At 48.4% G+C, this 25,096-nt stretch overlaps 1 protein-coding gene across 3 annotated transcripts in view; it reads left to right on the top strand.

Moving 5' to 3' along the window:
• The window catches only part of COL26A1 (collagen type XXVI alpha 1 chain), a 202,102-nt gene that overhangs the window by 108,745 nt on the left and 68,261 nt on the right, over nt 1–25,096 (top strand). For 2 of the 3 annotated variants that reach the window (XM_086692524.1, XM_086692522.1), the window contains one exon: nt 2,124–2,227. In XM_086692524.1, the coding sequence (XP_086548650.1) occupies nt 2,124–2,227 (104 nt within the window). The remainder of the gene's footprint in view (nt 1–2,123; nt 2,228–25,096) is intronic. The other variant, XM_086692523.1, reaches the window with a different exon arrangement.

The following is a 25,096-nucleotide window of genomic DNA, read 5'->3' on the forward strand; positions in this document are numbered from 1 at the left end:
AAGAGAGAGAATCCCAAGCGGGCTCCACACCGTCAGTGCAGAGCCCGACGTGGGGCTCGATGCCACAAACTGTGAGATGGTGACCTGAGCTGAAATCAAGAGTCAGATGCTTAACTGACCGAACCACCCACGTGCCCCCCCCACCCCAAGATGGATGGGAACTTGAAGATCTACTCTCTTAGCGACTTTCCCATATTCTACTCAGTGTTATTAACTATAGTCACCCTGCTGTACATTACATCCCAAGACTTGTTAATTTTATGACTGGAAGTTTCTACCTTTTGACCCCCTCCATCCATTTCACTCCCCCTTCCTCTGCCCCAACTCGGGCAATCGTGTCTGTACTCTGTACGTATGACCTTGTTTTTTTCCTTTTCTTATATTCCACATATAAGTGAAATCATACAGTATTTGTCTTTCTCTGATGTATTTCACTTAGCATAACGCCCGCGAGGTTCATCCCTGTTGCCGCAAATGGCAAGATTTCCTTCCTTTTTGTGGCTGATATTTCATTTGTACATATATGCACCACATTTTATTAGCTGTTCCTCTATCGATGGACACTTGGCTGTTGCCCTGTGTTGGCTGTTGTACCTCATGCTGCAGTGGACATGTGGGTACAGGTAGCGTCTTGAATTCATTTTTTTGTTTTCCTTGGAATAAATCCCCAGAAGTGGAATTGCTGGATCACATGGGAGTTCACCAATTTACATCCCCACATGAGGGGATGCATGAGGGCTCCCCCTTCTCCACATCCTCACCAACACTTGTTGTTTCTTGTCTTTTTTTTTTTTTTTATTATTATTTAAGTTTATTTATTTATTTTGAGAGGGAGAGAGGGAGAGGGCGTGAACAGGGGAGCGGCAGGGAGAGGGAGAGAGAAAGAATCCCAAGCAGGCTTTGCACTGTCAGCGCAGAGCCTGACGCGGGGCTCGAGCCCACAAACCGTGAGATCATGACCTGAGCCGAAACCAAGAGTCGGCCGCCTAAGCGACTGAGCCACCCAGGCGCCCGTTTCTTGTCTTTTTGAAGACAGCCATTCTCACGACCTGAGCCGAAACCAAGAGTCGGCCGCCTAAGCGACTGAGCCACCCAGGCGCCCGTTTCTTGTCTTTTTGAAGACAGCCATTCTCACCTCTGCGCGCGCGCTAGAGGTGATAGCTCGTTGTGGTTTGGTGGTCTCTTATGTCTCAGAGTTTTGCAAAATAGTATCAAGCTTACTTGCAAGAAAAAGTTCACGACTGCAGGAGTGTGAAATTTTACTGTGGGACCCACCGCACTTTGTGGGTTTTCTAGGGCTGCGAGGGTCCCACAATCGGGATTGCGAGTTTTCGTTGACGTGTCTCTATCATCCGCTAGGCTGTGATTTTCTCCAGGATGGGACTCCGTTTTACCAGTCGGTGACCGCAGGATTCTGTGTAGTTGGCGCTCATATGTATTCATACGTATTCATTGGATGAATCAACCGAAGAAATGATTGGGAAAGAGTGTTGGAATTCAGTAACTTCGGGGTGGTTAGAAGTCATGCACGTTCTGATATTTTTCTTTCCCTTATTCATGATCTTGGTCCGTGTCCTAGCTCGGGCCGCCGCAGCAAAATATCACGGGCTGGGTGGTTTCAACAACAGAAATGTGTTTTCTCAGATGGCCACCTTCTCGCTGTGTCCTCACACGGCCTTTCCTGAGTGTGTGCGTGAGCACAGAGATCTCTCTCTGTCTTCCTCTTCTCATAAGGCCACCAGTTCTAAGGAATTAGGGCCCCATCCTAATGACCTCATTTAACTAATTACCTCCTAAAGACCTTATATGCAAATACAGTCGTATGGCAGGGTGGGCAGGGCTTCAACATATGAGTTGTGGGAACGCAGCTCAGTCCGTGGCTGACATTTTCCCACCCTAGGTGGCCACGCTTGGAGACCTGCAGGAAGGCAGAGCTGGGGAGGGACTTTATAATGCACCCAGCACAGAGAGGGGTGGTCACTTACCCGGGGCCACACAGCCAGTGGGCACAGAGCTGGGATGATGGACTCCACTACCCAGGTGGCTCCCAGAGCCCTGGGGCTGGGGCTGGGGGGCGGGTGTGGACGGGCGCTCACACTCTCCTGATGCTGCCCTTGTGTTAGTTACAGGACTCTGATCAGACCCACATACAAAGTGTCCTACCGCACGGTGACGGTGCTGGAGTGGAGATGCTGTCCTGGCTTCACCGGGAGCAACTGTGATGAGGGTGAGTCTGCCAGGGTGCGTGTGTGTGTGTGTTGGGGGGGAGTCCAGGCCAAACGGCTGGGGGCGGGGCGCTGGGTGCAGGGGGACTGGGCACTGGCTGGAGTTCTGCCGGTGGGCACCGAGGCGGGGTCCCTGTGTGCCCCGGTCGGGTGCAGGATGGAGGTGAATTATGAGCCCTATAGCCTGGGGGAGGGGATTCGATTTGCCGCCTCTTTCTTCTGCTCTGGTGGATGGGGGGCGGGCAGGGCTGGCCACCGGGTTTCTGAGCAGGTGCAGCTGAGAGTTCACCAGCCTTGGAGCCACATCTGTTGTAGAATGAGGCAAACTGACCTGGTGGCCGGTGAACTGATTGTCCTGCCCTTCTGTCCCCGCTCCCGAGCGGGGGTGGGAGGAGAGGGCCCGAGCTGGGGCCTTCCTTCCGAGCCCCTGGACCGGGTCCCAGCCTGCCTCTGCAACCCGAGGGGGCCAGATGGCAGCACTCAGGTGGGTCAGGGAGGGATGACAGTAAATCCCCACCCCGCTCATGGCCAAGGAAGGTGGGTTCTGCCCAACCAACAGGTTTGCAGCCCACCTTGTTCCCATGCTAGCTGGTCAGTCTCGAGGCTCAGGGGCCAGTTTTGCATTTGGGAACGGTGGCTTTCTACGACATTGACTTTCTGATAAAATTATTTTCTGTCATTTTTTTTTATCATCCAACTTACTGATTTTTTTGTTTCACATATATGCTTTTATAAGTTAGGTGATAATGAAGTTACGATAAGTTATAATACGTTAGGAACATGCTCTCACTGTAAACTGCCTAAAATTCTTTGGGTTGTAAATAATAACGTAACAGAAGTAGCAGGAGTAATAATGATGACGATGCTTCAGGGGGCCCGTGGCCCAAAGCGGAGCTGCGGGAGGGGGCCGGGAGGCACAAAGGGTCCAGTGGTACCGCCCTTCCTGACTTACAAGGCACCTGATCCTGGGAGGGGAGCTGGCCCACACTTGGGAGTGGGGCATAGAGCTGCAGTGGGTCTTTCCTTGGAGAGGAGCAGGAGGGGGCCGAGGGGTGGGGGGAGGCCAGGCTCCCCGAGGTGAAATTGGGGGCGGCTGGACCGCACATACTTGATGTGAAAGACCACGGTTCACATCAGGTGCCTGGTTGAGTCGGAGGCCCTCAGAGCCAGGATCTGGATTTACTTCTCCTGTCAATGCCACGGCCATGGGGAGAGACACCTGGTCCCTCCCACTGAACAGAGCAGTCATGCTGCCTGGATTCTGCAAGGAGCTGGGCAGGCAGGGGTTTCTAGGGACGTGATTGATTTACCCTGAAGTACCTAACTGAGTTTTCAGTGACTGATAAAACGAGCAACGTTGGACTCATACAGAGAAGGGCCCCTCTCTCTGCTCATCTTTAGAGGCCTTTGCTCAGCATTGGGAATGCTTCGGGCCCTTCTCTAAACTCCCAGAGCCCCCGATGCCCCCTGGCCCCCATCGTTGCCTTAGCTGACTGTAACCGTGTGTTTTCATGTCTGCCTCCCCCAACTGCCTCTCGCCACCTTGCAGACTGTGTGTTTCTTCTAAGGGTAACTGAGCCCGAATAGGGCTCCTTCCTCCCTCTCCTGGAAACCACCGCACTGCCTAAGCATGTACGTTTTTCATCTCTTTTTGTGTTCTCCTTATTAAAGGGATGAACTAGTAAACGAAGCGTAAGCCTCAGAATGTCTGAGTTTGCAATCTCGCACAGATAGAACACGAGCGTGTGTGTGACAGAACTCATTAAGGTAACCAGCAGAACAGCAAAAGGGATTCAAAACGGGATTCGAGAAACTGATATAGATGCGACGGGGGAGGGGGCCCAGACCACCCTTAGGTCTGATAATCCACTGGGAGAACTCACAGAGCCGAAGAGCTCTTGCCTTCACAGCTTGCGGTTTATTACAGCGAAAGGTACAGATTCAGATCCTCAAACGGAGGACACCCATGGGACAGGGACCAGGAGGGGTCACACCCAGAGCTGCCGGGTGAGGTGCAGACAGCCGTTAAGTTCTCCCAGCACATGTAAAACAAGTTGACCAAAGTGTGGTGACCAGACGCTGGGAGAGACCTAACCCCGTATTTGCCCTATAGGAGCAATGGTTCAACATTTGCTAATTCAGGACCATGGTGACTTTAGAGAACACAGCTAAGGAGAATTAGACATGTCTAAGTGTCTGTAACTATAATAGGTATATATCTAGAAATGTTTTTTCCTTATTACAAAAGCAAGTGCACGTTCAGTGTAGAAAAGATAAAAATACCCAGAATCACGCCTCTCAAGGTAACCTTGAACCTCATTTTGGTGAAAAGCCTTCAGACCTTTTTTCCTGTGCTTTCGTGTCAGTTGGACGCTTTCGATAACTTTCTTTTTCACATAAGTTACCATGAATGCTTATCCGTGTCGATAGATAGCTTTCTGCAGCAATATTATTAGTGGCTGTAAAATTTGGGTATACACTTTATTAACTGAACCCCTACTACAAGATATTGAAGTTGCTCCCAAGTTTTAAATTATTGCTAACATTACTGTAAACATCTTTTTTTTTTCTGAGATAAAATTTACATACTCTGAAAAGCACCACTCTTTTTTTTTTTTTAAAGTTTTATTTTTATTTATTTTGAGTGAGAAAGAGAGAGAATGAGCATGAGCGGGTGGGGGACAGAGAGAGGGAGAGAGGATCCCAAGCAGGCTCCATGCTGTCAGTGCAGAGCCCGACGTGAGCCTCGATCTCACAAACCGTGAGATCATGACCTGAGCCAAAGTTGGATTCGTAACCAACTGAGCCACCCAGGCGCCCCTGAAATGCACCACTCTTTAAGTGTATGCTTTGATGAGTTTGATACATGCACACATTTCCATCACCTCCTGGAAAGTTCCCACCCCTTAGCAGCCACTGTACTGATTTCTGTCACCATAGATCAGTTATTCAAGTACGTATTCTTGAACTTCATATACATGGAAGCATATAATATATTCTCTTGTGTGTGGTTTCTTTCAATTATTATAATGTTTTTTGAGATTTATTCATATTGTGATATGTGTATCAGTTAATTCATTTTTATTGCTGGGTATTATCCTACTGTATAAATAACCACAATTTTATTTATGTATTGTCCTGTGGATAGATCTTTGGGTTGTTTCTAGTTTTTGGCTTTAAGAATAACACTTCTGTGAACATTCTTGTAATATCTTTCTGTGGATACATGTCTTTATTTCCCTTGGGTAAATCCCTGCAAGTGGAATTGCAAAGTGATGTTGTACATTTAGCTTTATAGGAAAGAGCCGAACTGTTTCCCACCAGTTCCGGTTGCTCCACATTGTTGCCAACATTTGGTGCTGTCAGCCTTTTTAATTTTAGCCATTCTAATGCGTCTGAAATGGTCTCTTGTTGTGATTGTAGTTTGCACTTCTCTGTTGACTAATGATGTTGAGCATCTTTTTGTATGTCTATCTGACGTACTTACCAGCCATTCTTATAGTTTCTTCTGTGAACTGTCTGTTCAGGACTTTTGCTCATTTTTAATTAGGTTGTTTAACTTCCTAAGAAATAGCCAAATGGTTTTCCAAAGAGGTTTTAATATTTTACAGTCCCATAAGCAAAGCGTGTTCCAGTTGCTCCACATTCTTGCCAATATTTGATGTGTTAGTCTTTTTTAATTGTAGCTGTTGTAGTGGGAATGAAATGGAACATAGTTGTAATTTCTTCTTTTTAAAGACTGCTTTGACCACTCTAGTTCCTTTGCATCTCCATAAAAACTTCACACAACTTACCAATATCTACAAAAAAAAGTGTTTGTTGTGATGGCGAGTAGGATTGTGATGAATTTATAGACCAATTTGGGGAGAAGGGGTACCTTAATAATGAGTCTCCTCATTCATGAACATGGTATAGCTTTTCATTTATTTAGGTCTTTAATTTTCAGCTTGTAGAGTAGAGGTATTGCTTGTTGCTTATTAAGTTTATCTCTAAGTATTTTGTATTTTATGTGCTTTAAAAAAAAAATGGGATTGCTTTAGGGGCACCTGAGTGGCTCACTTGGTGTGATGTCCAACTCTTTTTGGCTCAGGTCATGCATTGGGCTCCACACTGAGCATGGGGCCTGCTTAAGATTCTCTCTCTTTTTCCTGTGCCCCTCTGCCTTGCTCACACTGTCTTTCTTCTAAAGAAAAATGGGGTTGCTGTTTAAATTTTCATTTCATAATTGTTTTCCTGCTAATATATAGAAATATATTTGATTTTTAATATTGACTTGGTATCTAAAAACCAGGCTAAATTCATTTATTAGTTCTATAGCTTATTTATGGATTTCTTTGGGTTTTCTGTATAATCTATTATGTCCTTTGTGGATAAAGATATGTTTGCTTCTTCCTTTCAAATATTAATGCATTTTGTTTTATTTTTCTTGCTTTATTGGACTGGCTAGAACTTCTGGTAAGATGTTAAACAGAAGTGGTGAGAACAGATATAGTTGCCTTGTTTCTGATCACGGTGGGGTAAGTTCTCCATTTCAGTATGAAGTATGCTGTCCACAGTAGATTTTTTCATATATGCCATGTATCAGATGAGAATAGTCACTTTTAGTCTTACTTTGTTGAGACTATTCATCAGGAAGAGGTGCTGAATCTTGTCAAATGCTTTTTCTTCATCTACGCTGGGGTGATCATTTTTTAAATTCCTTTATTTTGTTAATGTGGCAAATTACATTGACTTGGAATACTAAATCAACCCTTTGTTCTTGGGAATAATGTTATTTTTACTGGGATCAACCATATTTGGATGCACTATTTATTTTTATATTCCTGTATTTGATATTTCTCTGTAATTTTCTTTCCTTATAATGTCTGTCAGTGTTTTGGTTATGAGGATTATGCTGTTCTCGTAAAAAGAATTGGGACATTTCCCCTCCTCCTGTATTTTCTAAAAGCATTTTCTTGTGAAGCTGATACTACTTTTTCTTTAAATGGTGAATAGAATTCAACATTTTCATTACATGTGGACCTGTAAGTTTCTTTGTAGGGAAGGTTTTGATAACAAATTTGTTTTCTTTAACAGACATAGAGCTATCCAGGTGTTCTGTTTGGTTTTTTTTAATGTTTATTTATTTAGGGGAGAGGGGGGATGGAGGAGCAGAGAGAGAGGGAGACACAGAATCTGAAGCAGGCTCCAGGCTCTGAGCTGTCAGCACAGAGCCCGACGCGGGACTCGAACTCACGAACCGTGAGATCGTGACGTGAGCTGAAGTCAGACGCTTAACCGACTGAGCCCCCCAGACGCCCCAAACAGGTTATCTTTTTAACAGGTGAAGGGAGGAAAAAAATCTTCTGTTTATCCTAAGTTATCATTTCTAGTGATCTTTGTTTCTCCTAGAGCTCTGAGGTTCCATCTGGTATTCCTTTTCCTCAGCCCCAGGAAGTTCTTTCAGTATTTCTTGTATTGCAGGTCTGCTTGTCGTGAATTCTCTCTACTTAAATATATTTTTTCGATACCTATTTTGCCTTAATTTATTTTTAATAATCAATGACTTAATTGACTGGCAAAATACACATACCATAAAATTTACCATTTTAGCCATTAAAAAAATTTTTTTTTTCAACGTTTATTTATTTTTGGGACAGAGAGAGACAGAGCATGAACGGGGGAGGGGCAGAGAGAGAGGGAGACACAGAATCGGAAACAGGCTCCAGGCTCTGAGCCATCAGCCCAGAGCCCGACGCGGGGCTCGAACTCACAGACTGCGAGATCGTGACCTGGCTGAAGTCGGACGCTTAACCGACTGCGCCACCCAGGCGCCCCATTTTAGCCATTTTAAAGAATATAATTAATTCAGTGATTTTAAGTATGTTCACAGGGTTTTACAACCATCACCACTATCTAGTTCCAGAACTTTTTTATCCCTCCAAAGGGAAACCCTATACCTCTTAAGCAGTCATTCGTCATTCCCCTCTTCCTTTAGCCCTTGGCAACCACAAATCTGCCTTCTGTCTCTATTGATTTCCCTGTTCTGGATATTTCATATAAATAGAATCATGCAATATGTGGCCTTTTGAGTCTGACTTCTTTTACTTAGCATAATGCTTTGAAGCTTCATCCAAATTGTGGGCTATATCCAAATAATGAATAATATTCCATTATATGGATAGACCACATTTTGTTTATTCATTCATCAGTTGATGGACATTTGGGCTGTTTCCACCTTTTGGCTGTTGTGAATAAGGCTGCTGTGAACATTCATGTACAAGTTCTGTTTGAACACCTGTTTTCGATTCTTTTTGATATATACTTAGGATTGGTATTTCTGAGTCATATGGTAATTCTGTGTTAAACTTGCTAGGAGTGGCAAAACTTTTCTCATGGTGGCTATCCCATTTTATGTTCCCATTCCGTTGTACAAGGGTTACAATTTCTTCACGTCATCTCCAATACTTCAGTGGTTGAATAATATTTTCATTGAGTTCATAATTCTGGGTCGATGATTTTTTTCTTTCAGTGCTTTAAACAGACTGGTTATTCCATTGTCTTTTGGCATCCATTGTTTCTGGTGAGACGTCTGTTGTATTCATCTTGTTGTTTCTTTTCTGGAATGTGTCTTTCCCCCCCCCTCTGGTTGTTTTTAAGATTTTTCTTTATCCTTGTCTTTTAGCAGTCTGACTATGATGTTATCAGGTAAGATTTTCTTAATTCTGTTTGGGCTTCTTTGAGCATCTTGGATCTATAAGCCAATGAGTTGTGTGTGTGTGTATGCGTGTGTGCGTGTGTGTGTATGTGTGTGTTGTTTTAACCAAATCAGGAAAACTTTGTTCATTATTTTTTGAAGTATTTTTCCCCCATTTTCTCTTCTCTGGGGATTTCTCAGATGTTAGATTTCTTGATATTGTCACTGAGACTTTGTTTTTTCCCTCTTCTTCAGTCTAGATAATTTCTTTTTTCTTTTTCTTATTTTATTTATTTATTTATTTATTTGAGAGAAACAGAGAACACGTACAAACATCGGAGGCGCAGAGGGAGAGGGAGAGGGAGAGGGAGAGAGAGAATCCTAAGAGAATCTTAATCCAGGGCAGGGCTCAGTTCCACAAATGTGAGATCATGACCTGAGCCAAAATCAAGGGTTGGGTGCTCAACAGACTGAGCCACCCAGGCACCCCCAGTCTAGATAGTTTCTATTGATCTGTTCTCACGTTCATTGACTCTTCTGATGTCCACAATCTTCTGTTCAGTCCATTTCAGACACTGTCTTTTTCAGTTCTAGAATGTCCATTTCTGTGTCTGTGTGGTTTATAGTCCCCTGATAAGATTTCTCCATCTGTTCACTTATTATGATCATAATTTATTTTATAAAATACAATTTCTATATAATAACTACTTTTGAAGTCATTTGTCTTCTATTTCCAAATCTGGGTCATTTTAGGATTTGTTTATATTGACCCTTTCCCTTGGACTTGGGTCACAACTGCCCCTGTCATTCTTTCCGTGTTAATAACTTTTGCTTATATATTGGACAGTTTGAATGATATGTGGTAGTGATTCCAGTTTCCTTGAAGAATGTTGATTTTTGTTCTAGCAAGCAGTGAAATTACTTTAAATTTGCGAGGCCTCGGTTTTTACACTTCATTGGGTGGGTATGTAAATCCCTTAGACCTGGAATATAGTTTTTACTCCTCAGGTTTGGCCTTTCTGTGGTTTCAAAGGCAAGCCCTAGGTGGAGATACTCAAGCTCCAAATGTGGAGAGACACAAGCGCTAAATCATCGCCCTTCTCTGGGCAGAGGCTGGTATCTCTGCTCAGCTTTTGTAACCTTCCCACTGTTGCTTTCTGCTCGGCTCCTTGGAATCTCCCCTACACACACATGCACGATTCAGGGGTCAGCCAAGGACTTCAGGGGAGTTCGTACACAGAGTGTGGGGCTCTCTACTCTATTAGGTTGTTTCTTATTAGATTTCTTCCTTCACTTTCCAGGTCCCCTGGCAGCCTTAAGCCTAAACAACTGCAGGTTTTGACTTAGGTTCCGGCTGCCCTACACCGCCTGAACTGAATCTTTCCCTCGGGGGGAAAAGCCATGTAACGCAGCAAGTTCTGTTTTCTTTTTTGCAACGCTTGACTTCCTTCAGTTTCTGCTGGACTTTTGTTGCTCTCTAGGGTTTTCAAATAATTGTTTAAAAAATTATCTAGACTGATCTTTTTTTAAATGTTTATTTATTTTTGAGAGAGACAGAGCGTGAGCAGAGGAGGGGCAGAGAGAGAGAGGGAGACACAGGATCTGAAGCAGGCTCCAGGCTCTGAGCCATTAGCACAGAACCCGACTCAGGTCTCGAACCCACGGACCGTGAAATCATGACCTGAGCCGAGTCAGATGCTCAACCGACTGAGCCCCCCAGGCACCCCGAGACCCTGTAATCTTTACCTGTAGTTAGTCTGATACAAGCTCCTCCACCAGAAACAGAACGGACACTTTGTGACCATCTTTTCAGTTAAATCTGCGTCAACACCTTTAATAATTTCTTTAGGATCAATCCCTGTGCAGAACTGTTGGGTATACATGAGGGGCATAGGTCAAGGCTTTGAATCATACTGCCAAATTAGCCCCTGGAAAGGTTGCTGATTACACTGTTGCAGACAGACTTGAGAGATTCTGGGTGTGGGGGCAGAAAGTATTTTCACCATCTGTGTCTCCTTGTGGTGGCCGGCATAGTGCCTGCCCTTTAGTTGAGATTCTGGCAGGGCTGTTGACTGATTCTGCACCTGGACATGATCTGGGACATGATCAAAGGAGTCAGCATTAAGCACGGGATACAGTACCATTGCTTTACCCCTAGATTTAATTTAAAAAGTAGTTCCTTAACCTACATTCCACCAGGAGATATCCCTCCACTTAGCTCAATTGGCTGGAAGCAGAGGTGACTTCATCACCTTTATCAACATCATATCATCACATCATTATTTCTCACCTTTGAAATGGTACTTCACACTTTTTGTTTTTAATGTTTATTTATTGTTGAGACAGAGAGAGACAAAGCATGAGCAGGGGAGGTTCAGAGACGGAGGGAGACACAGAATCCAAAGCAGGCTCCAGGCTCCGAGCTGTCAGCACAGAGCCCGATGTGGGGCTCCAACTCACGAGCTGTGAGATCATGACCTGAGCCAAAGTTGGACACTTAACTGACTGAGCCACCCAGGCACCCCTACACTTGATTTTTTTATTTTTTATTAATTTTGATTTATTTAGTTTTTTAATGTTTATTTATTTTTGAGACAGAGAGAGAGAGAGAGAGAGCATGAACAGGGGAGGGTCAGAGAAAGAGGGAGACACAGAATCCGAAGCAGGTTCCAAGCTCTGAGCTGTCAGCACGGAGCCCAATGTGGGGCTCAAACCCATGAACCATGAGATCATGACCTGAGCTGAAACCAAGAGTCGGACACTTAACCAACTGAGCCACCCAGGTGCCCTGGTACTTCATACTTTAGAAAGGGCTTTCAGTCGTGCTGTTCTATTTTTCTATGGTATAGATGCTGATATAGACAATGTAGGTGTCTCCCCTCCCAAATTTGTATGTTGAAACATATTCCCCGATGTGATAGTGTTAAGAGGAGGCCTTTGGGGGTGATTAGGTCATAAAAGAGGCCGCAGAGAATATTCTTCCCCCTTCTACCACGTGAGGAGGCACCGAACCAGGAAGCTAGCCCTCACTAAACCCCAGATCTGCCGACACCTTGATACTGGACTTCCCAGCCTCCGGAACAGCGAGAGGCAAATGCTTGTTGTTTATGAGCCCCCTGGTATATGGCACTTGGTTGTAGCGGCCCACACAGACTGCGACAGATGCAGAAGCTGAGGCTCAGAGATGTGAAGAGTCTTGGCCAAGGTCATCCAGCTGAGGAGTGGCTGATGCAGAACTGGAACCTGAGTCTTCTGTTCCTGCAGAAGTGCTCTTCACTGTAAGCCACCGGGACCTTTGAGGTCTTGGGAAATCCTACTCAGAGTTTTCCCAGCGCCAAGGAACAGGTCAAGGTCAGCAGGACTCTTGGGCGGCTTCTTTCCGAAATACCTAAGCGGCCCGGTTCCCGGCGTTTTCGGGCCCAGATCTTACGCGGTGTCGTGGAGGAGGTTTGCCACAAAGTTGATAGACTCGACCATCAGGAGATACGTTTAACGCAAGCAGGGGGAGTTTTCCCTTTTGTTTTGCTTTGTTTGTTTCAGCTGGAATCCTAGCCAGGACAGGAAATGAAGTCCCTGCGCTTCCATACGGGCAAGGGCAGGCCCGGGACGAGGTGGCTTAGCAAGTGCATGCGAGCGTCGAGCTGATTGATTTGAGTCCAAGGTGGTGCTGACATTTCACCCCTGGCTTGAGCTCTGTGTGTGAGCGTGTTTGTGTTTTGAATGGCTGAGCGTTCAAAGCCGGGAGGCGTTCTCTTGGGACGAGGCTGCTGCCTCCTGGCCGGTCTGCAGAGCTCAGCATTTTAGGGAAACGATTCTCAGTGCATCTGATGGTGTTTCCGAGACTTGCCTGCCATGGCTGTCATTGAAGGGAGGGACAAGCAGGTAGGGCCGTGTATAGCTGAGGACCTGGAAGGTTCCAGGCACCGCATGCTAGATGCTTGGGTCACACTGCTGGAAAGGGGACTTGGGGAGCTCCCAGGTGTGTGTGTGTGTATGCAGGGGCCAGAGGAGTAGGCAAATAACCCCAGTGCTGTGAAATGAGGGCTTTGCTAAGGTGTGTTTGATTTGTGGTGGGACTCATGGAAGGTAAGCATTAGGGAGGGGTCTTCCTCAAGCTCAAGGCCTGGCCCTCTGGATCCAACTTGGCTGACTCTCTCAGGACTCCACTCTGCTGGGAGCCTCTCTCTCTCTCTCTCTCTCCCTCTCTCGGATGGTCCGTCTCTCTCACCCACGGGTTCCTTCCCCATCAGCACATGAACACATCAGGCGTGTCTTATCTTTAAGAAAACAATCTCGTTGAATCTGCATCATCCTTCAGTCACCACCCGGTCTTGAGCTTCCTTTCTTGGCCAAGCTTTTTGGAAGATCATGTGTGTGAGATGTAAGGTTCAGCCGGTAGATGTACCATTGTCCCCATGGTATAGGTGAGTGAGTAACTGAGGCTTAGGGAAATGTTGATTTTTATGCCAGGCCCTGCTGGAGCCCATGGGAGAGATGGAAGCCGAGTGACAGGAAAAGGAAGGTGCCATGGCCATTGCTGGCTGAGCTGGAGAGAACATTCCACGGGGCCTGACCCCTCAGTCGCTTCTAACACCTGCTTCGTCCCGGCATCTTTGGTAAACTTTAGCCTGGTTGGGAGGATGAGCTGAGGGCCTGTTCCGTTCAACATCCGTGCTTGTTCTCAGCTTCAGCAGACAGCGCGGCCTCTCCGGTGAGATTCTGGGCTCTCTGACACGCCGTCCCAGCCTGGAGTGGTTCCAGCCGTCGGGATGGGTTTTTGTTGCCAGACAAGCGTCTTTCCACACCTCCCATCATGCTGTGTGGGGCTGTAAATATCCACAGATGTCACCTGCCTCTTCTTTTTCTGGAAGGCGCTTGCACGGGGACTGGCCCAGGTCACAGGCGCATCATTCGGCTGCCGGGCTGTCTGCACATCCAGAGGGCTCTCAGCACTTACCTTGGCGGCTTCTTCTTTGCCCATGGGCATTTCACAGGGGGCGGCAGGAGCCAGAGTGGTGCCTCAGGAGATGATTGCAAAGCTCGTGAGTTTTCTGAGATTCTTCTGAGAGCCACGACCTTAATGGAGTCCTTTTCCGAAAAGAGGGGTCCAAGCCTCTCAGAGGTCAAGGACAGCCCACAACCAACAAGCCAGAAGTGGGCGCATTGGACCAGGCGTTTCTGGGCGAACGCCTGCTCCTATTCTGATCCTAAGCTCAGTGTTTTCTAGGAAGGGAGCTTGTGGGGAAAAGCTCCCACTCCCACCCATCGTGGCCTGAGGAGATCAAGTCAGGCCACGTGGCCAAAATCATGTGAATAGAGAAACCGGGGAGGCCAGAGAGCTGTCAAGGTTTGGGTTCCCCCGGACGCAGGCTCTGGAAGGCAGACGTGTGGGAGGAGGTCTCCTAGGGGTACGTTGAGGGTCAAGACCTGTTATGGGAAGGGGAACAGGGTGGATGGAACAGCATGAGATTTGGGGCTGCAGTGAAGGCCCCAGCCCACCCCATGGGAGCTCTGAGGTGGGATGACCCTTGTTCCAGAGGAAGAGTCGAGGGCCAAGTGGTTGGGCCTTCATAGCCTTGAGTTGGCTGACGATTGGATGTGGCTGCCCAGAAAGGGTCATGACCTTGGGTGAGGACACTGTCTTCACTGAGGCAGTTCCCCCCGAAGGGGCTGACAGAGGCGAGCTGCCAGCCCAAAGCTTCCCGGAAGCAGCTAAGGGTGAACCCTGAGTCTTGACCCCTGAGGCTGCCTGGCCGGCATAGCCTCCACAGTGAGGGTCTTAGCTGCTACTTGACCGTACCTTGTGTTGTCCTCCATTTGACAGGTCGCAGAATTCGTGATCCAGTAGATGGGCAGAACTGAGTTCAAATCCCGATTCCTTTGCTTCCTTTCGGCTTCAGGTGACCCTTGGAAAGTTGCTTGAACATTGAGCGTTAGCTCTCATGCCTACAAAACAGGCCAAAGCCTGCTACCTCGCAGGGGTGTGGTGGAGACAGGCACAACGCGCCCTCCCTGCTCAGGAAGTGGTAGCTATTGCCAGTGTCCACGGGGGAGAAGTAGATCGGGACAGGAGAACGCAAGTTCCAGCCGAACAGCCGACAGTTCGTTCTCACCATCCAAAGTGGGGTAGCACAAAGTCGGGACGGGCCTCTGGGAGGAACTTGAGGGCTGTGGGGGAGATCCTGTCCCCGTCAGTTTTGAGACATCACGCTTTCTGCAGCGCCTCCCTGTGGTCTGTATCTGCACCCCCCCCCCCCCCCCGCCCCCTCAACTTGGAAACAACGAGGCTGGTCTGGCGGCTCCTGGGATGGCAGGGCAGGGCCTGATGACCCCAAGGGCGGCTTGGATTGGGAGGGCAAAGGGGACTCAGGGGATGCCATGGAACATTCTAGATCCCCTGCATTTCTGGTCCCCTCCCCTTGCATCGGGAGCTTTGCTGGGACCAGACACACACAGAGGAGCGTTTCTACCTGCAGAGCTGATACAGTGGTGACTCTGAGGGTGCTGGTGGTCTCGAGGGGGTTCAGTCCCAGGAGACCCTCATTCTGTAGCTTCTGGTGCTTTTCCAGCCCCAGCCTCCCTGGCAGGTGGCAGAGGGTTTGCTGAGTCTTTGCCTCCAGCCCTCGACCACCGAGGTGACATCTCAAGGCTGACAGTGGAATGTGGGCAGGGGCTGGATGGCCTGGCGGGTCTCCCCAGATCCCCCTGCCTCCAGAGAGGCTGTGGTCGCAGCCCCCACCCAGAGGTACCTGGGTCCTTATGTCCTGGGTGAGTGCTTCCGTTTTTTCAGACAGCCGCTCCTGTATCTCATCGGAGCCTCACCCCAAGCCTCGTGCCTGCGTGTAGGTCTGCTGAGTGCCCTCCCCCGTCGTACAGTGCCTCTGCTCTCTCTTGCTCAAGGGACTCAGTTTCCCCAGTCCTTTTCCAGACCAGACAGGCCCCCGTGGCCTCCAACCTTGCCATCCCTTCCCAGTTCTCCCGGCCTGGAGCGCTGGTGCATGAACTATACCCGGACGGGCGCGGGGCTTCAGTCTGTACCCGATTTGCCGTCGGGGCTCCGTTCAAACATTTTCCTTCCAATGCCGCGTGACTGACTAAAGCCAGCCTGGGGGCCACTGGGAGCCCAGAATGTTCTCTCTTCCCTCCCCCGCCACCACCCCGCCTTTAACAGAGTCGCAGCCCCTCGGCCCTGGGCTGGTGGAAGGGGAGGGGAGAGCTCCAGCTTTGCCGGCCAGCCAGCACACCGGCCCCTTGACATCCTGTGCAGAGTATGGAGAAGTGCGTGGTGGTAACATGAGGCCTGAGGCCCCTTCCCATGTAACCGGAAACCCGTGGACAGCGTGTGGTGGATTTACACGCAGGACACGCAGAACGGAGACCGGAATCTCACCTCCCCGAGGGCTCCCACGTGGCCTCCCGGAGTGCGAGCATGAGCCAGGCCAGCTGGCTCAGGGCAGGGGCACCGTGCGGCACCACACGGGGGCGGTGGCTTTCCGCCCAGCTGACCACCCTCCTCCTTCCCGTTGTCATGTTTTGCCGGCGGTGGCTCCATTTTCCAGCTAGAGCTCCCAGCCCTGGGATCCGGGCGTGGCTGGTGAATCCTTCTCTGTACCCCTTGCCTGCCAGGACGGGACTTCAACCCGGGCGAAGGGTTGAAACCCCGCCTCCCCATACCTGTTCTGTAGGCAAGTCACTTCCTCTGTCCGAACCTCAGTGTCCTCCTCTGTGAAGTGGGCACAGTGTATACTGTCTCGTGTTGTATATCAAATGAAGTGAATAACAAGTACCTGGTGTGACGACAGTCCGTGGCACACAGCAGGTCCTTGACGCGTGGTTCTCGTGACTGTTAATTTGCTCCTTACTTGCCCAGTGCTAAGCACAATGGTATTGGAAACACACATTGACGGATTTTGGTGTCTTCCTTTCTAGAATATGGATGCTTAGGACCAAAATGAATTGTAAAACTGAGGTTATGTCCTGGCGTGTGTGTGTGTGTGTGTGTGTGTGTGTGTGTGTGAGTGAGAGAGAGAGAGACAGAGAGAGAGACAGAGAGACAGAGAGACAGAAGATATAGTTTATCTCTACTTTTTTTTTGTTTTTTTTGATCATGACTAGGGTGCGAGTACCACATAGGACTTAGGCCCATAGGTTCAGGGGGCATGAGGGGCCACAAAAGTGGGCTGTCCCTGGCTTCTGGTGAGCCTGAGCAGCCCTGACTGGCAGAGGGCATCAGGAGCCCCGGGCCCGAGGGCCAAGGTGAGTGACCTTGCCTGCGAAGGTTCTCTCGGGGATTTGAAGCTGGGGTCAGACTCCCCTTTGAGGCGGCCGATCAGCACCAGAGATGCTGTGAGTGGAATCTGGGGGGCGGCAGGTGGTAGGGACAGAGCCTGGGGTGGGTGTGAGGCCAAAAGTCACGGCTGTTTCCGCCCGCGTAAGTCCCTTACCTGTTGGCTTCTCCTCTGGAAATGGGGTTCTAGTAACGGTTCTGCTGGAGAGGGGTGCCTTTGTGGTGTGCAAGCCCGCGGCTCGCGCTCCCCTCAGCGGGGCTCCCGGCTGCCTCAGAGCAAGGCCGTGTAACGACCCTGAGCTCTGGTTATTGTAAACTTGCCGCAGAAGGAGGCACACCTTCCCATGATGTCATGTCTAGACGCCCGGGTCAGGTATAAATTATGGAGACAAAGTAGCATGTTCAGTGGTTAACTGTAAAACTTTAACGAGAGGTTTCTGTGGCTCGAACATGTGTGGGGAAGGCTGTTCTGGGAGGAGGAGGAGAGGTGGCTCACTTCGTGTTTCACTTCCTCTCCGGCCGTCTGCAGGCCGTGAGGCAAGGCCCTTAAGCCTCAGCAGAGACCCTGGTCTCGGGTGGCCGCTTCCTCCAGAGCGGGAGCTCCGCCCTGCTGAGCCGGGTGGACCTTGGGCAGGTCACAGCCTCACAGGGCCTCAGTCTCTTTATCTGTAAAATGGGGGCAGGGGATAGAATCTTCCAGCACAAATATTTCCACGTCCCGATCCTCTACGACCTGGCAGAGGAGATCAGTAGACACGCACGTCGAGCAGAAGGAATGCCTTTCTGGGTTTCAGACCTACCTCCTGGGGCTGTGGGGGCTGTGGAATGTGGCAAGACAGAGGACGGCTTCATGGGCTGTGAGGAGCCGTGCCGACGGTGAGGGGCTTGTCCTAGAAATCCTGGAGTCTCCTCTGGAAAGGGCCAGCAGCTAAGCCAGCCCCAGTGGAGGGGACATCTTTGGGGAAAAGGAGGTGGACACTGTCCTGGTTTGTCTTTCTGACACCAGAGACGCTGTTCCCACACTGATTCTCCGATTCTCTGACACCAGCTGGTGAGTCCAGCCCTTTGGTTCAGTTCTGACACTGATTACCTGGTACCAGCACAGACCCCTCAAGGGAAAGGGCCACAGGACTGCCCCCCACTTCGGATGCCGGCTACGAACAGGTTCCCCAGGCTTCCCCACACTTCTGCCACCCTGCTGACTACAAGTTCGTAGGTTCCCACGAAACCCCCCTCAAGGTTTATGATTCACTAGACTGACTCCTTCAACTCAAGAGAGTAATTATGCCCGTGGTTTTATCAGAAGGGATGCACTCGGGAACAGCTAAATGGAATGGGGCCAAGGATGGGGGAAGGGGCGCAGAACTCCCGGGCCCTCTCTGGGCGCACCACCCTCCCAGCACACTGTTGCGTCCGGCGGCCCGGAAGCCCCCGAGCCCCGTTGTTATCGAGTTCCATCACCCAGGCACGATGGATGACATCGTTGGCCAGGAGTGATTGAATCAATCTCTGAATGGAAAGTGCCAACCCCCTCATCACGTGGCTGGTTCCTCTGGGGACTGGCCCCCATCCCGAAGCCACCTAGGGCCCCACCAAGAGTCACCTCATGAGCTTGAACCCAGGTGCGGGCTCGTTCTGAGTAACAAAAGATGCTCAGTCTCTCAGGAAATTCTGAGAGTTTGAGGGGCTCTGTGCTAGGAACTGGGGATCCGATATAGATATTTTCTTATACCACAGACACGAAGGCCCTCCGAGCTGGGGTTGGATGCCGTGGAGTATGCTGAAGATGCCCACCTTGGGGCCTTAGGCTTGAGCCACGAGGAGCTCTGTGATCCCAGTATCTGTGGGTCGGGCTGTGCTCCTGACGCCACAGGAAGATGACCCCCGGGAGACCACAGAGCAGCTGGGATGAAGACGTCCCTTCCCTCGGCCAACCGTTCCACCACCACATCGCATTTACGGGGTGCCCACGTGCTCGAAGGAGCCCAGAAACACTGCAGCCTGTGGGTGCAAAGCCTCGCTGTCCCAACTGGAGTGTCTGGGCCCCGCTGGTCCCTCAGGTTGTGGAGATAGCGCATCTGGCCCCGGGTCCCCTGTTCCCACAAGAACCTCCTAAATGTTCTTCACGACCAAGCCATTGCCTGGGGCTTTCCTCAAGAGGGGCTGCATTTCCTGACATGGAGGTGGAATGTTCCAGAATCCCCGGTGCCTTGCTCTGCTTAGTTATTTATTGCCTGGGCCTCTCACTCAATGCTTCTCTCACCGGCTTGGGATTTTCTTCTTTTTTTTCTTAATTGCCTACGTGCGTATCTTCTCAACTAGTCCATCAGCTGCCCGAGAGTTGGAACTTTCTCTGTCGCGTTTTGGTCTGCAAGGACCACCCCCCCACCAGAGGAGGGGGAAAAATGGGGGTTCGGAGCCTCCAGACCTATAGGCAAATCTGACCTCTCCATCAGCTATGCAATTTTGGACAAGCAAATGATTTCCGTGAGTCTCAATTTCCCCCATCAATGAAATGGGAATATTAACGCTTACTCTGCATGGGGTGTTGGGAAGTCTGGGGGCTTCTGGAAAGTGCCCGACTCAGTGTCTAGCACCTGGTGAGCCTCCAGGGCATTACATGATTAGATGAAGATCGATGGCATAGTCAGTGACCAGACTGGGTCCTGGACCAGAAACCAGGTATACCCTTTCTGGATCGCCTTGTATCGCCTTATCTCACTCACTAGGGGAGGATATGGGTGAATAATTGATTAGAATGTGGGGTTGCTGCGGCCGACACTGGGATTGGGCCCGGGCGTGATGAGAAGCAGGTGGAAGCTGGTTGGTTTCGCAGCAGGATAGTCTCCATCCAGAGACCAAGGGCAAAGGGTGGATTTGGGGGCCATTTGGTCACAGGGTGGGTCAGGGAGCAGGGGCATGTCTGTGTGTGTATCTTCTGCGTTGTGAGTATCTGTGTTGTGTCTGTGATGTGTGTGCATACAGCACCGAGTGGGGGTTGTGTATATCATTCATGTATTTTGTTTTTCAGATTTTTTATTAAAATATTTTTTTTAACATTTATTCATTTTTGAGAGACAGAGAGAGACAGAGCATGAGTGGGCAGGGGCAGAGAGAGAGGGAGACACAGAATCCGAAGCAGGCTCCAGGCTCCGAGCTGTCAGCACGGAGTCCAACATGGGGTTCGAGCTCACGAGCCGCGAGATCATGACCTGAGCTGAAGTCGGACGCTTAACTGACTAAGCCACCCGGGTGCCCCTAAGATTTTTTAAAATGTTTATTAATTTTTGAGAGAGAGAGAACGCAAGTGGGGTAAGGGCAGGGGGCGTGGACAGAGGATCTGAAGCGGGCTTTGTGCTGACAGCAGAGATCCTGATGCGGGGCTTGAACCCACAAATCACGAGATCATGACCTGAGCTGAAGTCGGACGCTTCGTCACTGGGGCCACCCAGGCACTGCCGTTGTTCGTGTATTTGTAATATGAGTTCGTGTGCACGTGCGTGTGTGCGGATGTATCGTCTGTGTGACGGGTGTGCATGATGGAGGGGGTGTATGTTGGCATGTGGATCGTATGGTATTGTGTGTCAGTGTGATATATATGAATTATGTGTGCAGTGTTTGTGCCTGTGTGTTTGTGTGTGCGGTTTATATACACGTGTGGTACGTGTAGATGAGTGTGTAGTGAGCCCTCGGTGACGTTCTCTTGGGCTGGTGAGATTCTCCTGAGATAGTATGTCCGTGGAAGTTCGTATGTGGAAGTTGGACATCTGGCCACCTGCCTTCTGGAAGCCGAGTGGGAGAGGGGGCACTGAGTGGGGAGCGTCGTGACCGCATTTAACCTGTCCAAGCTTACGAACTTGCACTTAACTTGTTGTTTTCCGCTGTGGTTCTCTCGCTCTGTGGTCCCTGCTGTCCTTCCATCGTGACATCCCTCATTTTTCCCTCCCTGGAGGGTAAGTCTCCAATTTTCTGCCTGAGCGGGCGGGCGGACCCAGACACCCTCCTCCTTACAGACTTTGAACTTGTCCCGTTTTTAGCTCCCTTCTTGAATCTTCCCTGCTACCTTTGAGGGGAGGGGCATTCTGCAGCCACGAAAGAGCTTCCCGCTGCCGTCCCTGCCGCTGACGTGGGACTCTTGGGTCAGCAGAGTCAGCTCCCATTCATCCATTTGTTTTCGCAGTTTCTGTATTTCCGCCTCCTGGTGACTCCCTTCTGTTTTCTTTATCCTTGTCGGTGTATGGCTTTAAAACCCCCAACTCACTTTGTCACTTCAGTGGGGAGGTTTCAGGAGAGTGTGGTGGCAAACGTGCACCTGTCTGTGCCAGAAACAGGTGAGCTGGGGGACGTGTCATGTCCCTCTGCGGAGGTAGGTCACAGCACAGGGCACTTTGGCTCCACAAAACTTAGTATTTCTTACCATCATAATGGTCAAATTAATGTCCCCTTTTAAAGTTTATTTATTTATTTAGAGAAACAGAGAGAGAGAGAGAGCGAGTGCACACGTGTGTGCATTCGAGCGGGGTGGGGGCAGAGAGAGAGAGGGAGAAAGAAAATCCCAAGCAGGCTCCCTGCTGTTAGCGCAGAGCCCTGCATGGGGCTCGAACTCATGACCTGAGCCAAAATCAAGAGTCATATGCTTAACCAACTAAGCCACCCAGGTGCCCCTCAAATTAAACTCCTAATTTAAAAAATTTATATAGGGAGTATTTCAAACTTAATGGAAAGTACATTAAATACCCCATAAGATACTTATGTACCCATCACTGAGATTAAACAACATTATGCCATATGTGCTTCGGGACAGTTTTTTTTCTTTAACTTTTTATTTTAAAATAGTTCAGGACAATGCATTTTTTTGTTTTTTTTTAAATGTTTATTTCTTTATTTATTTACTTATTTATTTTGAAAGAGAGAGAGAGAGTGGGGTAGGGGCAGAGGTGGGGGCGGGGACAGGGGATCTGAAGCAGGCTCTGTGCTGACAGCAGTGAGCCCGACCTGGGGCTCCCGCTCACGAACCGTGAGATCATGACCTGAGCCAAAGTTGGATGCTTAACTGACTGAGCCACCCAGGTGCCCCAGAACAGTGTATTTTAAAGACATAAAATGTCACAGGTATGGCTAAAGTCAGGGACAGCAAAGCTGTGATATATTGTATAAGTTATTAAGTGTATTCATTTATGTCTATAAATAATATATACAACTATGTGTTTGAAATTTTGTAGACAGCATATTCTGCTGAATTCATCCTTTTACAGTTTGCTTTTTGACTTAAAGTATTTGTGAGATCTATTCCTGTTGACTCTTTAACCTCTAGCTCATCTATTTTAACTGCTTTACAGTGTTCACCAGCATGAATATACTACAGTTTTATTTATCGCACCCGTTCCGAAAGACATATTGTTTCTACTTTTTCACAGTTATGAGCAGAACTGTAGGGAATACCCTAAGACCGTTGTGCACATGAGCAAATACTTGCCCAGACGGAGAAGGTTTATCTTTAACTTTTCTAGAATTTGTCAAAATGCTCTCCAAACTCATTGTTCCAAAGTTGGCTCTACCCGTAGTGCACACAAATTCCCCATTGCTCTCTATCCTAGCCAATATGTAGTGTTACCAGCCATGACTTTTTGTACCTAATGGATGAAAAATTGTATATCATTTTGAGGATTTGCAGTCCCCTGACATGTCTGAGTTTCAGCTCCTTTCAGTTGTCGTTTGTTCAAAAATCACTGTATCCAGCAGTGATACTTGAACAATAGTTCAGTTGGGTATAAAATTCTAGGTTGACAGTTATTTTCCCTCTGTACTGTGGAGACATTATTGCATTATCTTCTGCCCTCTATTGTTGCTGTTGAGAGATCCACTGAAGATGTTTTGGAGATAATTCAACTTTTTTCTTTGGTTAGTTGTGTGATTTTGTCTGCCTTTCATGTTCTACAGATTATTGTAGCTTGTCTAGATGTGAATAGATTTACTTCTCTGGCTGGGACTCACTGTGATGCTTGACTCTTTGAATTGATATATGAAGATCTATGTTTTCAAATCAATTCCAGAAAACCCCAAGCCATTATCTCTTCAAATGTTGCCTTTTTACCATTTTGTTTATTCTTTGTAGACAGAATCTGCATCCTTTTTTTTAAAATTATTTTTTTTATGTTTTTTATCTTTTATATTTGAGAGACAGAAAGAGAGAGCATGAGCAGGGGAGGGGCATACAGAGGGAGACACAGAATCTGAAGCAGGCTCCAGGCTCCTAGCTGTCAGCACAGAGCCCGATGTGGGGCTTGAACTCACAAGCAGTGAGATCATGACCTGAGCCGAAGTCAGACACTTAAATGACTGAGCCACCCAGGCGCCCCTGCATCCTTTTTAAAAAATGTTTATTTATTTTGAGAGAGGTAGCATGCAAGTGAGTGGGGAAGGGGCAGAGGGAGAGGGAAAGAGAGAATCCTAAGCAGGCTCCATGCTGTCAGCACAGAACTGGACGTGGAGCTCAAACTCACAAACCATGAAATCATGACCTGAGCCTAAATCAAGAGTCAGATGCCTAACTGACCGAGCCACCCAGGCACCCTGAAAGAATCCACGTTCTGTTCTCCATGTCTCTAAACCACTCTTTCTATTTGTGTGTGTGTGTGTGTGTGTGTGTGTGTGTGTGTGTCCCACTTTTGCATTTGGGGTAATCTGGCTTTGTTTTTATTAATCTTATCCTCAGCAGTGTCCAATATGCCTCTTGACCTGTCCGTTTAACTTTTACATTTTTAATTTCTATAAGTTATATTTACTTATTTTTCATTTCTGTCCTATTTTCAACTCCTCCTCTTAACTCTTTAATGTTTTAAAGCAAACTTACTTTATGTACATTTCCTATTTCCTCTCATATTGGAATTCTGTATTTTCAGGTTGTTGGGGTTCAGTCTTCCTCTGTCTTATTTGCTCTCTCACTCATGGCAGCTTATTTCCCTGTTTGTTTTGCAAGGTTTTTTTTAAGTTTATGTATTTATTTTGAGAAAGAGATAGAGCATGATCAGGGGAAAGGCAGAAAGAGGAGGGAGAGAGAGAGAATCCCAAGCAGGCTCTGAGCTCTCAGTGCCGAGCCAGACACAGGGCTCGAACTCATGAGTCGTGAGATCATGACCTGAGCTGAAATCCAGAGTTGGACACTTATCTGACTGAGCCACCCAGGTGCCCCTGTTTTACAGGGTGTTTTGGTGCATTATCTTTGGTACAGCTTGTTTTCCTGAGAATCCCTTGTAGCCTGAATTGTGGGGGGGAAGCAATAAAACTAAAAGTGAGTGTTCACAGGTTATACTAGTCATGCTAATACAGATTATCTTATGTCTTCACTATCGTTAAGCCCATGACCCGGGATGTTATAACAGTCAGGACGGACAAGGTTACACTTTGGTAACAAAGAGCCCCAGCCCCAACAAAAGTTTCTTTCTTCCTCAAGCCACCTGTCCAGTGCGGGTCAGCAGAGGGTCCAGCCCCAGGTGGACCGAAGTTCGGCCATCTTGCAGCTGCATTATCTGTCACAGGTAGGGGACTAGAAAGTTGTACTCAGACTTTTCACCACCTCAACCTCTCATAACTTACTGGCCAAACTAATCGTGTGGCCAACTGGTCACCTCTAAAGGGTCAGGGAAATGTAGGGAAGAAAATGGGACATTGGGTGACTATGTCTGCCTTCTAATTAGCGACAAAGTCAAAGTTTCAGTTCTGCCTTCTGACTCTATCTATATTGAGTGTTTCTGAGAGCCAGAGACATACAGGGAGATGAGAGGAGCCTAGAGGTCAGCTCTGGGCACCTCGGTGTCAGGAGGCAATGCTGTCTGTCCACATGAGCCCCCAGGAGCAGGGCGGGCTGATCAGCCTTCCAGCTCACCTGTGTGAGCTGTTCGCCCTTGG

Source organism: Puma concolor, chromosome E3 (assembly GCF_028749965.1).
Source record: "Puma concolor isolate L17-30 chromosome E3, mPumCon1.1.hap2, whole genome shotgun sequence".
Classification (NCBI taxonomy): domain Eukaryota; kingdom Metazoa; phylum Chordata; class Mammalia; order Carnivora; family Felidae; genus Puma; species Puma concolor.